The sequence below is a fragment of the Schistocerca americana genome, chromosome 1 (genome assembly GCF_021461395.2).
Source record: "Schistocerca americana isolate TAMUIC-IGC-003095 chromosome 1, iqSchAmer2.1, whole genome shotgun sequence".
Taxonomy (NCBI): Eukaryota; Metazoa; Arthropoda; class Insecta; order Orthoptera; family Acrididae; genus Schistocerca; species Schistocerca americana.
The window spans coordinates 142,306,669-142,323,778 of NC_060119.1; the positions used below are offsets into that span (position 1 = coordinate 142,306,669).

A 17,110-nucleotide genomic window follows, 5' to 3' on the forward strand; every position below is an offset into this window, starting at 1 on the left:
AAATTACAATTGTTTTATAAACAAAAGTAGTTCTGAATGTTACAATGTTTTTCTGCAGATAAAATGTGGAATGCTGTGGCGGAGCTTTCTTTTGATTACATTTATGACAGAAACTTCAAGAATATTTAGAAATAAATGTTAATTCCCCTAAAAGCATCCATACTAAAATTATAAATTCAAAATAACTGTGTCTCTTATGTTTCTGTGGCTAAACTACTGAAACCATTTCAATGAAATTTGGTATGGAGATAGCCTGTAGCCTGAACCCGGAGGAAAATCATTGGCCACTTAGAAAGTGTGTAGTACATGATATTTATTGATTTGAAGAATATAACATGGATTAGGGAAACATAGTTACTCTTTGATAAAACTATGTACTCTTTGACTTTGGATCTGGATCATATTTGTGGAAATGCTTTTATTGGTTGATATGTTGTACATATGCATAATTTACACATTGCATTTTGTGTAGCTGCTTCAATAACATAATGCATAGATGCACATTTCTGCCCACATATCCATATGCACCACTTGGGAGCAATGCAGCGTGTTCTGCTGCATCATGCTTTGAGGCAGTTGAACAGAGGGTGAGGGTACATGGTCAGCTACGCAGCTATGCTTACCCAAACAGGCAGACACATAAGGGCAGCTGATGTTGCATGTACAATAGTTTACTTACACACGATCACTCATTATAATGAAACTACTGATACGCGAGTACAGCCACATGTAACAGTAATAGAACAGATTTCATAAGTTATACATACTACCTTCTGATTCTAGGTCATGAAATTTTGATTGGCTATGTTAAATACTAGATTGTTAATATCTTGCATTAATAGTCCCAAACCACTTACTATTGTGACATTTTGCAGGAACTTTTAAGAGAATACACATTTCATCCATATGAGCAACTTGGACATGCAATAGTCAATAAAAAACACCCTCTAAAATTGCATGCAGGATTAGATGAAATGAGTATAATAAAATTACTCTTTTATGCTGCAATGGGAGATTTGCTAGCACTAAAAAGGTATAGTAATAAACTAAAATTATTAATAAGTCTTTGTTTCAAGATATGATAATATATTATTAATAATCAGTTTCAGCTGTAACACACCAAATGGTTATTTAGTACACAGTTTATTGACTAAATGTCACTTCTACTTTCTGTATTTCATTTCTATGTACTTTTCTTTCTTCTTTTTCCTGCTCTTGTCCTGTGTCTTCATGGGGTAGGTTTGTTAATATGGATTTGGCAATGTTAGTGGTAGAGGATTGCCAGATGTTCTTTCTGTTGCTTTCCCTCCTTCCCCTGCTCTGCCCCCTCCTCTTCCCCTCCATGGTATTCACCTAGTTTGATCTGGGAAACCATGTAAAAACCATATCCAGGCTGACTGGCACAGTAGCCCTTGGCCCGTGTTATTAATCCAATGAGTGGATCTGAACCGGGCATGGTGCATCTTCCTGAATCCCAGAAGTGGCATGTTAACATGCATGGCAATATGACTGGGTTTCATTTTGGTGTACCATAATGGAAATTCAGAAGGCAAAATATTCAGTATTGTTGTTAGACACATAAAAAAGTAAAAGTGATGACTCAGTGCTTGCTTTTGGAATTATTAGTTTTTTCCAGAGGGAGGGAAGAGGTTAAAATGCATTACAGCTAGCTGCACAAACGTTCTATTGGGGACAGATCTGGAGATCTTGTTGGCCACAGGAGTACTTCAACATCATTCAGGAAGTTCATAGAGACATGTGCCATGTGTGGATGAATATTGTCCTGTTGAAAAACGACAGCATGAGAGGGAACACATGAGGGCCCTGGTTGGCCATGATGTACCGTTGTGGTATCAGAGTTCCCTCAATCACTACCAGCCTTGAACTGAAGCCACGCCCAATGGCTTCCGATGCCATGACACCAGGACTACCATCACTGTGCCTCTCCAAAACATTGGAATAATGGGACCTTGCTCTATGTCATTGATGATGGTCATCTGAGGTAGAGCAGAACCTTGATTGTTCACTTAATGTGATGTGATGTCATCCATGCTTCCTGGTCATAGCACCTCTCAAAACATTGCCAATTTTGTGTGTGTGTGAATTTCTAAGGGACCAAACTGCTGAGATCATCAGACCCTAGACTTACACATCTACTTAAACTAACTTACGCTTACACACCCATGCCTGAGGGAGAATTTGAACCTCCAGTGGGAGGGGCTGCGCAGTCCATGACATGGTGCCTTTAGCCGCGTGTCGTGTTCTCGTGCTGTCCAACATCAGGCCTCTGTCATCTCCAAATGCCCCACAAATCTGGATATTGCATGATTTGACCAGCTGGTCAAATGTAGACCCAATGAAACTCTGTCTGGTGCTGATAATGTTGTCTCACATAAGTATACGGCATCTGTATGTCCTTTGCAGTGGTCATTCAACATGTGATACACCCTTTCTCTACCCTAACTAGGTGTGGTAGCAACACTAGACATGAACAACCCTAATGCAATCTGATGACTAGTCTAGCTGTCACATAGAATTGCTGTTCTAATCATTTACATATCCTGCAGCTCTATGAATGTCAACAAAGTTGCATTGACACCAAATCATGTCTTCTGGGTGCTTCACTTTTTGTCAGGCAGGGTTTATCATTTTGTACTTCTATTACGCAAGATAAATAGAGAAAATTTGTTAAACATGGAATGCCCACCATAATATACATGAAAAACCTAGTATAAAATCTGAAGCTATTACACCTGGACATATCATAGATATGTGCGAAGGAGAATGGCTCAGGCCTTTTGCATTGTGATAGTGCATAACAATGAAAGAAAAGTGGTTTGCTCTCACAATGATGCAAGTGCTGTTGTAATTCTGTTACCATCTGCATAGGGTATCTCATTAGATGCTGTACAAATAGTTGAATATCATGAATGAATGTAACCTTATTTGGAAGGTTTAAGAATTTTTATAATTTTAGGAAAATTCATTTGCCCAACACCACATTTCAATAAAAATGTTCTTGTTGATATATTTGTTTTATATGTTTACAGACAATTAAAGAAAACAGACAGTTTAGTTGCACATTATAGATGTAACTTAATATACTGACAAATTCCGGCAGCATACCAATCCTGCTTTCAAAAGTATTATTAATATTTTTGGCAGCTTTTCTCATTTTGTCAGAAATAAGATATTAACATAAAAAACATTACCCAACCCTTTAAGCTTGTTAACATATGGTTACTGTCAATGTTTGTGTAGCACAAGAAATAATTAAGATGACTTATTCTCAGTATCAATGGTAAATGTAGTTGTCAATGCAGAATACTCAATTCTACTAACACGTAATGATGTTCTCTGATATGAAAGGTTGCAAATTAGAAAGTGCAACACTATTAGAACCACCTTAATTCAGCTTTGCTATTTTCAATAAAAAGAAATGTACTTTTCTTCGGCGCTTTGGCCCCAGACACTTTAGTTTTCTGAGGACCTATCATTATTAGAATATTATGTTCCATATACCTTTCATCGTTTGCAGATGTGCAGTGCCGCTCTGCAACACAAAGCTGAAATGCTGTGTTAAGGTGCACCAAAATCTTGATGGTTACATGAAAGGCTTTGATTGTTGTGCAAGTAATGTTAATTTCTTTTCAACTGTGAGTTTAAGCAGTCTGGCATGTTTGTGTTCAACATATTAGACATGAAATGTAGCAAAGCTAAATGTTGTGCACATTAAAATTCAACCAGCTTCATTGTTCTCTTAATGAGAAGAGACTCTGGGCTTTCTGTGAGGTTTTCATTGAGATCTTGTTATAGAACTGATTAAAATTCTTTGAAAGCTATTTTCTATTTACATATCAGTTACTTTTTTTTTTTTGTAGTGGATTGTGTGAGACCTGATCCATGCTGACTGGCCTCTGCTAACACAAAAACTGTTTCTGCAATGAAATATTAATTCACTTTCAAGTGAAACACTTAAACACATAATTCTCAGTGAGTGAGTTCATATTTTTAAGCCGTGTGGTGTAATGAAAAACTTAAAATTATGTTCTCACCATAATGTGCTTGCCCGTGATTGTGTCTTTGAAACAAAATCAGCTCAGTCTATGAAAACTGCAAATTGTTCAGTAATAATTATGGGATGCCTTTCCCTACACTATTGAAAGGAAAACAAAAGTTTACACATTGATAGAATTAATTATTATTATCATAAGAATGCTTTTTCTTACAGTATTAGTAACAAACACGTATCATTCTCATCATGAATCGTCAAGAACAAAACAAAGAGTAGATAGTTTTTTTTTTTCTCTCTCTTTCTTCCTCATTATAAGACTGTCTATTCATTTTTATCTTTGTTCACAGATTATCCTTGAAATACATAGTTTTCATATTAATTGTAATTTTCATTGTTCTTTTTATATATTATTTTACAATATTTCACTACAATAATCACAACACATTGTCTTTATGGCTTTTATCAATATTTTCGTTATTACAATTGTTTTTTATATTGTCACACTAGTTTTGTAAATTTTCACAGTAATGTCATGGGGATGGCACAACACACAACACACACACACACACACACACACACACACACACACACACACACACATGACCTCTATCTCACAAACATGAAATTTAGGATGTCTTTTATACAAGTTTCAAAGCAACAAAATTTCATAACATATTTATTTCTCTTAAGCAGCACATTGCTCATTCACTTCTCATATGGAAGGCAAGGAGCATTCCATCAGAACCCATAAGTGGTGCAAAAGTAACACCTCTTACCAAAGTTGTATGTATGCATATGGGTAACCATTAATAATACAAGTTACACCTCATGGCGAAATTTTATTTATATCTTTGCGTAACCTAAAGTAGTTATGAGACAAGCAAATTATTTTATTCATTGCATTTCTGTGCCTGACACATATTGCATCTGGGAGAGTTTTGGCCAGAAATTTTATTCAGACATGTTTTGTCTTAGATATTTATTATGATTTTTCTTTGTCCAGTCACTTCATTTTTCTTTACTGAGAGTTTATGCATCAGCTTCCCTTTCATAAGCATTGATTTGTTCTGTGCAATACACTCATCAGCACTTGAACTAGAAGACAGGTACCTAGAAGTGTGCAGCATATTGTTTCAGACTGACAGAACAGACATGCCATGGTATGCTCTCCATGGTATCCACGAGGCATCAAAATTCTCATCTTCATTGGGTGGTCCTCAAACCATCAGTCTCATGTGATCTGGGAGTAATAGGATGGAGCATTTCTTTGTAAAAGGGGTATGTTGCCAACAAGAAGCTGTAGATGAACAAATAGATGCAAGTGATTGGATAGTACATTCCTGTATTGGTCACCATTGAAAAATGATGACAGACATATTAAGGCTCTATTTATCCTATGTGATCATCTCCCATGGAACATAATCTCAATAACTTGCTTTAATGGTGCTCTGTTGCCAAGCATGAAACATCACCTTTTTGTTTTTGATACACTCATATCTTGTCACGAACACATACCATGACTCAGTAACCCATGTAACCACTTTCTACCTTTCAGGAATGTAATGCTAGTATTCCTATAACCAGGTTAATTTCTGTGGTCTTTGAGATTTGATGGCAAAGAAACTTATTTTTGTACCCCACAGAAAGCATGTGGTTCTTGTTGGCATTGCTGGTCACTGGTTATTATTCTCAAGCACTGTAGCCTATGTGCATGCTATTAAAATTCACGATGGTTGGCAGTGACTTGAGTCACTGTGGAGTCATTGATCACAGCAGTTAACTCATGTTGCAACAGCTTTAATGAAAGAAGGGTCCCTGTCTTACACCTTTGATAGTGGTCCATGAAAAACACATTGCCTGCATGTGACCCATGGACCATGCACCCTTCATCTGCCTTCAGCCAAATGTATTGATATTGTGCATCTTTTCTGTCTTGCACCTTACTGTCATGCTCACAGCCAGTACAAGCTAAGAAGACATCCCAGTCACATGTTGTTACAAACTTTTCTATTCAACTTGGTAATATTGGTATTATCTCCAGTTTAAACGTACATGACTGAATTCTCATTTTTATTATTCTGCTCTTGGTAATGATAAAGTGAAGGTAAACTAATGTCACATATATAAATTTCAAATTAATATTCATGAATAAATTCCTTGTGTCAGCATGTCTTTGTTACAGGTTCTATTTGATGGGGTTTGATATGACAAAGACAGATTATGATGGACGAACACCTTTACACTTAGCTGCAGCTGAGGGCCACCTGGAGTGTGTTAAGTTTCTTTTGGAAGTATGTAAAGTGCCTCATAATCCAAGTGACAGGTACAACTATTTCTGGTTTGTTTAATCATGTATTTTACTTTTATGTGAAGATATCCTTGAAATATTTTTCTTAGATACTTCTCCTTCATTGTAATGTGGATATTTACTGACATATTTGTTCTAAAGATAGCTTAATTCCACATCTACATCTGCACACATACTTTGGAAACTTCCTGTTCTAATTGTGTGTAGAAGAAAGACAACTTAAGTGCCTCTGTGCATGCTGCAATTAGTTTAATCTTGTTTTCCGTGTGCCTACAGGAGTGAAAAGTAGGGGCTTAAGAATATATCTGAATTCTTCAGTTGATAGTGGTTCTTGAAACTTTGTAAATAGACTTTCAAGGAATAATTGGTATCATTATTCAAGTGTCAGTCACTTATTGTTTTTCAGCTTTCCCATGTTGCCCTCCTTAGACTAATGGGCTGCCCTTCTTTCTGTATGTTGTCTATACTCTTGTTAGTCCTAGTTGATGTGGGGCCCACACATTTGAGCAGTATTCTAAGATTAGATGTGCAAACTATCTGTAAGTGGTCTCCGCTGTAGATTGACTATATTTCCAGTATTCTATCAATGATCCAAAGTCTTCCTCATGCCTTACCTTTGTCAAAGTGTATATGATATTCCCACTTTATACCCCTACAAACTGTTACAAAAAGTTGAGTTGACTGGTTCAAACAGTGACTCATTGATATTATGGTCATAGGATATTACTTTTCTTCATTTTGTGAAACACACAATTTTACATTTCTGTTCATTTACAGCAAGTGTCAATCTTTGCACCACTTTGAAATTTTGTCAAGATCTGACTCGATATTTGTCCATTTTTTTTCGTACAGTACTTCATTGCGCGTAACTGCATTATTTCCAATAGTCAGCCAAGTCATTAGTATGTGACATGGATAGCAAGAGTCATAGCAAAATTCCCTGAGGCATGCCTAATGTTACTTGTACTTCTGTCAATGATTCTCAATCTAATCACAAATTTTTTTGATCCACAGATGCTCATACTTATGTTAATAACATTTTTATGTAGTACTGACTTGTACTGTATACACTTTAACCATGGTGCATGGCTTTCAGGATGTAATACAAAAAAGCATAAGTTGGGTTTTGCATCACTAATGTTTTCAGAATTATTTTTGGTGTTTGGCATGAAGGAGGTCATTCTGTTCAAAATAACTAATTATGTATGAGCTGAGTACATGTTCCTAGGATTCTACAGTAGAGTGAGTGTTGTGTTGGCAGAAGAGCCAACACTGTGTTACTAGAGGAGGCTGAAATGCACGCGTTTTAGCTCACGCAGGCTGGCGTGAGGAGGGAAGAACTATACTGACGTGAGGTCTGGAACATGACAAGGAATTAGAATTCAGAAAGCAGACGTAATTAGTTTGATACTTAACTTTAATCCATTAATGATGAATGTCGCTCTTGATGGTACATGATTTACAATATTATCAGTTTAGAATACATTCTTGAAGAATATGGTGCCTTGCTAGGTTGTAGCAAATGACGTAGCTGAAGGCTATGCTAAACTGTCGTCTGCAAATGAGAGCGTATGTAAACAGAGAACCGTCACTAGCAAAGTCGGCTGTCCAACTGGGGTGAGTGCTAGGGAGTCTCTCTAGACCTGCCGTGTGGCGGCGCTCGGTCTGCAATCACTCATAGTGGCGACACACGGGTCCGATGTATACTAACGGATCGCAGCCGATTTAAAAGCTACCACCTAGCAAGTGTGGTGTCTGGCGGTGACACTACAGTGAGAATGTTACATGCCATTATCTATGCCAATGATTACTTTTGCGTGGTCGGTCACACACCCAGGGAGTGTGATTGGGACCATTATGTTATGCCCATCAGTTGACATAAGAGGATTACACATGGCTATGCCACCCAGTATGACAGTGGGTAGAATCACTAGAGCATCACCTGGATGTGCACTATACCTAGGCAAAATGTTTGATAGTGGGTTGCCCAATTAGACAAGTTCAAGAGGGGCCACATTGTGGGTCTGCAGGAGGCTGGTGGTCCTATCTCCATATTGTACACCATACTGGTTGTAAGGACACCAACACTCCCTGTTGTTGGCAGAAATGGATACAGGAAGGCATGCTTGTCTGACTTGTAGGTTCTGAATGTCTGATATACACCACAAGGAAGGAGGACTGACAGATTGTCTGCCATAGATGAAAAGATCCAGTTGCAATGATAGGGACCATTCAGTGGGGTGTCCTGCCATCTATGCAACATCCTGTATTTGCTCATACCATTAGCAGGTGGCTGCATGTCACAGATCTCACTGTATGCTGACCACTATGATACATCATGTCTGACTCACCTAATGTTGGCACTGACATGCACAAGACCCTGCAGACTGGCAGCCAGTCATCTTTAGTGAAGAGTCCTGCTTCTGCCTTAGCGTTGATGACCACTGGGTTTGTATCTGGAGGTACAGTGCACAGTGTCACAAAGAGCGGTTTGTGGTCTCACATCACATGTCCTGTGAGCCTGGTGTGATGGTGTGAGAAGTGATAACCTATGGTTCCTGTTCACTGTTAGCATTCCTAACAGGTTGCATGGCAGCAGGTGTGTACCTGGAAGAGGTCCTGCAATCAGTGCCTTTGCCATTCATGAACACCCACACCAATGCCCTATTTGAACAGGACAACGCTCATCCACATACCAGTGCCAACTTCAGAATGTGCTTAGCGGCTGTGTATACTCTGCCATTGCCAGATACATGCTCTGATCTCCCTCTGATCAAGGATGTGTGGGATGTCATGGAGTGTGCCACTAGGACTCTGGCTCCAACCACCAGTCTGCAGGAGCTGCATGCTGAACTGCAAGCAGTATGGGATGGACAATCACAGGGCTACATCTGAGACCTTTACATTTCTATGCCACCATGTCTGGATGCTTGTATTCACAACCACGGGGACCTGACACCATACTAATAAGTACAATTTGTGTCTGTGTAGCACAGTAAATGTTGGTTCTTCGAAGTTGAAAGTGTCCACTAACATTGATCACAATCCACTTTGTCCCTCTGAGTGCTACTCTTTAATGACTATCAGTTTATGCCATTCATATTTGTAGAGCAGCAAGAAATAAAATGGGCCATTATTCTGTACCTTTTTTAGTAAAGGCACATTTGAGAATGGAGTTTGGAATTTCTGTTTTCAGTTTGCTACCCTCAATTTCTGTTCTTATGTCATCTGGGTTTTGTAATAGATCATTCAGCAGAATTTTGGCATTGAGATATTGGAGGCTTCACACATTGCTCTATTGACAGCCAAACAGGTTTCACTCAGAACCACTCTATCTTTAGCCCTATGATTTGTTTTATACTGATTACGCAGTAGTCACTGTATCTTTAGAAGTTTTTTTTACAGTGACTGTATACCATTCAGGGTCCCTCCCATCATGAACTGTTATACTACATTGATGCATGGTCAACTATTCTTTTAGACTTCAGCCACTGTTTCTGTACCTGCTTTGGCCCAGATGTAAATGATTTCTTTTTTAGGTATGACTTGTTTGCCCCTTTATGTACCTTACTGAACTTTTAAATATTCCTACTCATTTTAGATACCATTTGTACTTTAGTAACCATTGTCGCTACAACCACTCATCATCACTGATACTGGTTTCAATTTGAACATTCCGAAAGAGATCTGGCCTATTTGTTGCCATTACATCTAACATGTTTCCATAATGAGTGGGTTTGTAAACTATTTGTGCTAAGTAGGATTCAGAGAAACCATTTACTATTATTTTGTAGGATGTCTTATCATGTCTAACACTTTTGCATGATTTAAGTATCATCCAACAATGGTATTGGGAACATGTGTGTTAGTGAGCTGACATTATTTTCCAATTTTTCAGTTGTGTCTGGGGACCTGCCTGTTGATAGCTATAAGGATGTAAGTGTAAGTTTATGGTCATCCATGATACTGAGTATTGCTCAAACAATCTCACCCACAGCTTCAATTATTATCCAAGTGTAGTTGAGTTTCCTGTCTACTCTGACTAAAACACCATCCCCATATACCATGAGCTTATCCTATGCAAATACTGTTGGATTAATCTTGCTGTTATCAACTTCAGTTTTTAGGTGGTTTTTTGTACCTTATCGTATGACCTCCACTTCTTTTTAGGACTGCTTCAAACTCTGGGACTATGCTGCAAATGCTTTGCCAGCTGATCACTAGAAGCTTAGTCATTTCATCCAGAGGAATCAAATCACAGCCTAGGTTTTTGCACAATCCTTAAGTCTCTGGACGAAGTTTTCTACTCAGATCAGAACCAGAGTTCCTGGATCAGTTGTGGGATCCAATGCTGTAGAGTATGAGTTTTGTTGAAACTCTGTGAGCAAGGTTGCTCTTCTCAACCCTCTCTGCCAGTTGCTGGAATGATCCAAGTATGATCTGAGACCTAAGACAACAGGCATTGTCCATTTCAGCTTTTGCAACAATCTGCAGGTGATTACACCTTGTTCCCTCAGTGGTGCGAGAATTCCCTCTTCAGTATATGAATGAATCCTCCAGACATACACAAAGTGATATGTCGCATCCCTTCTTGACATTTCCCTAAGGGGTACTATCATTCACCATCTGTCACATAAGTTCCAAGATTGATTTTATTCCTGGTGTCTAAGTGACACCAGTGCAGCAAATGTGGTAGCAGCTTGAACTAACACCTGTAAACAACATATGGCCATTTGATCAGTCAGTTGTGAGCAGATAGTTTTAAGTAGTTTCTGTCCAACCAGAGTGTGTCAACATTGTTGCCACATATCACAATGGAGTGCTGAACTGAAAATGTCTAAATCAAGTGTTAAAGGTATTCTCCACAGTGTTTTGAAGAAAAGAAAAAAAAATTTGCAAAGTTTGTCCTGTGCACATTTGGCTCTTGGACAAAAACAACAATGCCTAAATGCCTGCCAAGAACTTGACTGAAATGAAAGATATGGACAGTTCTTTTCTGGAAAAAACCATCACAGGTGATGAAACATGGTATTGTTAATATAAACCTGCCACAAAATGATGTGCAGAATGGGTCCATGAGAGTTCACTGAGACCTAAGCAGGTATGAATGTCACATGTGAGTTGAATAAAATTCCAAAGAAGAACTTTTCTGACAATTTCACATGGTTGTGTGAACATTATATGCATTGTACTCAAGTGGAGACTATGTAGAACACCTGGAGCGTAAACAAATCACCATCTTAACTTTTTTCTATGTTTTATAAATCTTGTCTTGAAAATTTTTAGACTGGCAGGATAAAAATGTAACAAATATGCTACAGTCAACTGAGCATTCATAGAAAGACATTATGTTCTGTTATTGGATACTTTTAAAAAGTACCTTATGAGAAATATTCTGTCCTGGTGCATGAACGTAACAGACTATGGGTAATATATGAAATGTCAATGCGGATGTAAAAGTTTCTGAGAGACTTTATATTGATTACCAGCTGTAGAAAACAGCACAAATTTCTTCAGTGTCAATACAAATGTAATAGACTTAAAATACTGTATGCTCATAACTAAAATTCCAATTTCAAAATTCTGTAGAAAGAGAACCACTGCTCAGAACGGCATCAAATTTTAGCAGCATATTAGTGATGTAGGGAGAAACATCATAAGACAAATAAGAACATAACAAAAATTTTACCAATAGACAGTGTTGCAAGCATCTTAATGTAAATGGGGGTCAGCCACAGATGACACAGAATTGCAATACAACAGCTGTGGTTTGAGTTGCACATTACATCATCTGTACTCTTCAATGCACATGACTGCACAAGTTTAGCAGGCAACAGTTGTGCCACTGTTAGTTAAGCCTATCCACTGTGGCAATATTGTACCACATTGGATGGGAAAAAATAGCTTTTAATTGTCCTGAAGCTGCAAACCACACAAAAATCAAAATGACACCAGATTCTAATCGTACTGGGGCCAAATACTGAATAAAAAGCAAAATGACATTGGGGTTCTAATTGTCATGAGACTGGCACAAGACATGTTCAATATGTTGTCCAGCTTCCAAAGTAAGCTGAAATTGAGGAACAGCATGTTCCACAACAGATCAGAGTGTCACAGGGATCATGTTCAGAAAATGTTGCGCAGTGCGTGCTTTCAGTTCAGCTACAGTCATAATTAGGGCACTGAACGTGACATCTTTCATATAACCCTAGGCCAGAAGTCACACGGATTAAGAGCAGGTGATCAGGATGGCCAGACTGTAGTGAAGTGATGACTGATAATTCTGCCATTTCCAAAGTCCCTCTGCAGCTGCTGCTTCACTGGCTGTGCAATGCATGGAGCAGTGCCATCTCCCATAAAAATGATCCCACCCACAGATCCAAACTGCTGAAGGGTTGAAATCACATTGGTGTGCAAAAAACTTGCACATTGCTTACCAGTGACAGTTCAGTTAACAGAACCTGCAGGACTCATCCCCTTAAAAAAATACACCCCTACAGTAAATGATACCATCAACCCACACCACACAGTCACCTTTGCAGAATGAAGTGGTACTGGTCAATGTGCATGAGGATTTTCTGTTGCCTGTATTCTGCAGTTCTGTATGTTGATTTGTCCTTGGAGATTAAAATGGACTTCATCTGAGCACTCAACATTCCATGGCCATTTATTGTCCACTTCCATGTGAGCAATATATTCCAGAGCAAATGTTTGTACTGCTGGCAAGTCAGCAGGAAGCAACTCCTTCCTAAACATGGATGATTATTTGCAGACAGTGGTGTAGGATGTTTCATAGGATTTTATGCACTGTGGTTGCAGACATGTCCAATGGTCAAATTCTGATGCAGTGCATGTTTCACACCACTTCTCAACACCTCCTGAAACATTGTGGCCACGTCTTTGACAGACTTTGGATCAACTGCTCTTCTCCTTTTGCAACACTGCACATCAAAAGAACCTGTCTTTTTGAATTTTGTAATCATTTTCTCAAGACCCTTAGCAGACATTGGATCAATGTCTTTTTTCATACCCTTGAATGTCAGTGACTTCTGCAGAGGTACTGTTGCACAATGATCATTATTATAAAAGAGCTGTGCCAGTACCATGTGATCCTTCACAGAGATGGTCATATTGGTCATCTCGGACACACTGAGAAACAGCTGTGTGCTGCATGTCTGTTGGTGTGCATATTATAACACTTACAGCACCACTTAGTGGCCAAATTTTCCTTTTTTTCTTTTCTTTATTTTCCCCATGATGTTACATCAAAAATATGCTGTTCAAATTTGATGTTATTCTGAGCAGTGGTTCTCTTTCAACAGCTTTCTGAAACTGGAAATTTAATTATGGGCACCCACAAGGGCAGAGAGAACTTAGCAAAATATAAAGGAATAAGTGGGTGAAAAATGTTGATGAAAATACATTGATCAGCCAGAACATTATGACCACCTACCTAACAGCCAATATGTCCACTTTAAGCACAGATAACAGCAATGATGCATCATAGTATGGAAGCAATGAGGCCTTGGTAGGTCTCTGCAGGGAGTTGCCACCACACCTGCACACACAGGTCATCTAATTCTTGTAATTTCCAGGGAGGGGAGCGATGAGATTTGATGCCATGTTCAACCACATCCCAGATGTGTTCAATCAGGTTCAGATCTGGCAAGCTGGGGGGCCAGCATATCAATTGAAACTCACCTCTGTGTTCCTTGAGCCATTCTGTCACATTCCTGGCCTTGCGACAAAGTGCATTATCTTGTTGAAAATTGCCACTGCTTTTGGGTAACACAATAATCATGAAGAGGTGTACATGGTCCGCAACCTGTGTACAGTACTCCTTGGTCATTACAGTGTCTTGCACAAGCTCCACTTGACCCATATATGCCCATGTGAATGTTCTCCAGAGCATAATGGAGTCGTCACCAGCTTTTCTTCAACCTGCAGCACAAGTGTCAACGAGCTGTTCCCCTGGAAGACGACGGATTCATCCAGATTCATCAGACCATGCAACACCCTGCCACTGTGCTGATGTCCAGTGTTGGTGGTCACTTGCCAATTTCAGTTGTAGTTGCCGATGTCATGGTGTTAACATTGGCACATGCGTGGGTTGTTGGCTACAGAGACTCATCATTAGAAGTGTTCAGTGCTCTGTTTGCTCAGACACACTTGTATCTGCCCAGCATTAAAGTCTGACATCAGTTCCATCACAGTTCACTAACTGTCCTGTTTTACCAGTCTGCTCAACCTACGATGTCTGACATCTGTAATGAGCGGTGGCTAGGCCCAATCCCACGATGTCTGGAAATGGTTTCATCTTGGTTTTACCACTTGTTCAAGATGCTCACCACAGCACTTCCTGAAGGTCCAACGTCATGCAGTTTCCAAAAAGCTCATGCTGAGCCTCCAGGCCACCGCAATTTGCCCTCGGTCAAATGCAGATACTACACATAGACAGTACACTCACTGACACTGCATGCACTTTGCTTGTGCCTGACTAGCAGTCATTCCTCATCAATTGCCGCTGCTACCACTTGGATAGGTTTATATCAATAGTAGAATGGTGGTCATAATGTTCTGGCTGATTAGTGTATATAATATCAGTACTGCTTTTGTGTAAATCCAGAAAATTAAAAAAAAAAGTATAATTTTTCTTAGACCTGGGAAAGAAATAGTATGAAAAAACAGCAACTTGAATTGATGCTTCTCTCCTGTTGAGATTAGCTTGGAATTTTAAATGTGCTGCTTCATAGGTCTGTTTTCACTAAAATTGTCACTACAATCTTACACCTTCCAAGTTCTGATTCAATCTTCAGCAAATGTAACTTCGATTGTATTAACTATGAACTGTTCAACAAGAGATATTTATTTGTTCTATATACATATTACCATACAATGAGCTTCATTCTCTATTTACAATAATTATAATATAATTATAATATACAATAAACTTTCAGCTGACTAATAATGACACTATAGTTAAAAATGTTACTATTACTATTGTTAGTACCAGAACCATCACTATCACTGACATAACTGCTATGTCTCCCAGCATCTATCTCCATCATTATTATTTTCATATGATTATAATGATAATCAAAGAAAATCCTCCAAAATTACTCTGTTTAACTGACTGTTATTAGTTATTTAACAGTTTTCGCATTGAAGATCTCTCACATGCACCCAGTGACACCCTAGTTCACAGGGAGTCACTGCCACCAGCAATGGACCAGAAACATGTTGAATATTGTCAATACAGTCACTCAAATGCCCCATCCACTACAAGTTGTTGCAAAGTGCATATTTTTCACTGCAGTTGCGACATGAAAGTTGCACTACATGTTTGTTTTATCTTACATTACATTAACCAGACAAACTGGAACAATTGAACCACATCCTTTGTCAGTGCTTTGATTATCGATCATCATACTCTTAAATGAGGGACATTGTACCCAAGATCCATACCACCCCTCCTAAAGTGATGTTCCATTGCCCATCCAACCTCCACAACATCCTAGTCCATCCGTTTGCTACTCCCAACCCCAATCCCTTGCCACAGGGGTCATAGCCAGGTGCAAGACCTGCCCAAAACACCCACCCACCACTTCCTACTCAAGTCTTGTCACAGGTTTATCCTACCCCATCACAGGCTGGGTTACCTATGACAGCAAACATATCATATACCAGCACTACTGCAATCATTGAAAAAAAATTTTATACTGGTATGACTACCAACTAGCTGTTCACCAGAATAAATGACCACAGCCAAACTGTGGCCAAGAGGATAGTGAACTACCTTATGCCATGACCTGCAGTTCAACATAACAAGCTTTTCTACAGTGACTGCTTCACAACCCTGAGCCATCTGGATCCTGCCCTCCACCATCAGCTTTTCTGAACTGTGCAGATGGGAATTATCCATACAACACACTCTCCACTCTTGAAATTATTCTGGCCTCAACCTACAATCACCTACTGTTCCCATACCCTCCACCTAACACTTTCTGTCCCCTCTGTCCTATCACCTTGTCCCAATCCACGTCTTTGTGATGAAGATAGACAACCATTTATCATGCTTTAAAACTGTTTACTACCAAAGAAAGTGTGATGCCTAACAAAGAATGCATAGAGTGACTGTTATGGGGAACGGCAGCTGCAGTACTAGCTGCAGTGGATCATAATTAACATGCAAGTACCTGAGAAATATCTCACCAGTCAGAAATGGCTCACACAAGCATTTCAGTGATCTTAAAACATAACAAATACCATTACTACCATATTTCCAAGCATCAAAAACAAACAACCTGTATAATGTATAGAATAAAAGCAAAGTAGTTTGGTATGGGATGTCACAAAACATGAAACTGAAAAGCTAGACACAAGTATCGTAACGTACAAATCAAAGATGGGAGTAGAGTAATAGGAAATCCTTAGGAATGGTCATATTTTGTAAGCTGCTCTGGTATTTTGGAGATACTGCAACAAAGCCTTCCTAAAAAAAAGCCTGAAGCCAGGAAGACAAAACAGAAATGAAAAGGGGTGCATAAACAACATACGAATCCCTGTAACAAACATGATACAGGCCAGCAGATGGTTTGGTGTTGTGATATTTGGAACTGGTTCCTTATGAATTTGATGTCTTGAATTCAAATATGGCGTTAGTTATTGCCTATGAGCTTCAGTTTCTAAGATATAAATTATAGTGAAATATATGTTACTCTATTTTAAGTTAAATTCACAGACCAAATAAAAAATGATATGGAATTTTATTATTATATTATACAAAT

The 17,110-nt window shown here is 38.8% G+C and overlaps 1 protein-coding gene across 1 annotated transcript in view; it reads left to right on the top strand.

Moving 5' to 3' along the window:
- The window catches only part of LOC124607720 (glutaminase kidney isoform, mitochondrial-like), a 177,042-nt gene that overhangs the window by 142,095 nt on the left and 17,837 nt on the right, over positions 1-17,110 (top strand). The window contains exons 9-10 of the mRNA XM_047139931.1: positions 876-1,033; positions 6,198-6,338. Of these exons, the coding sequence (XP_046995887.1) occupies positions 876-1,033; positions 6,198-6,338 (299 nt within the window). The remainder of the gene's footprint in view (positions 1-875; positions 1,034-6,197; positions 6,339-17,110) is intronic.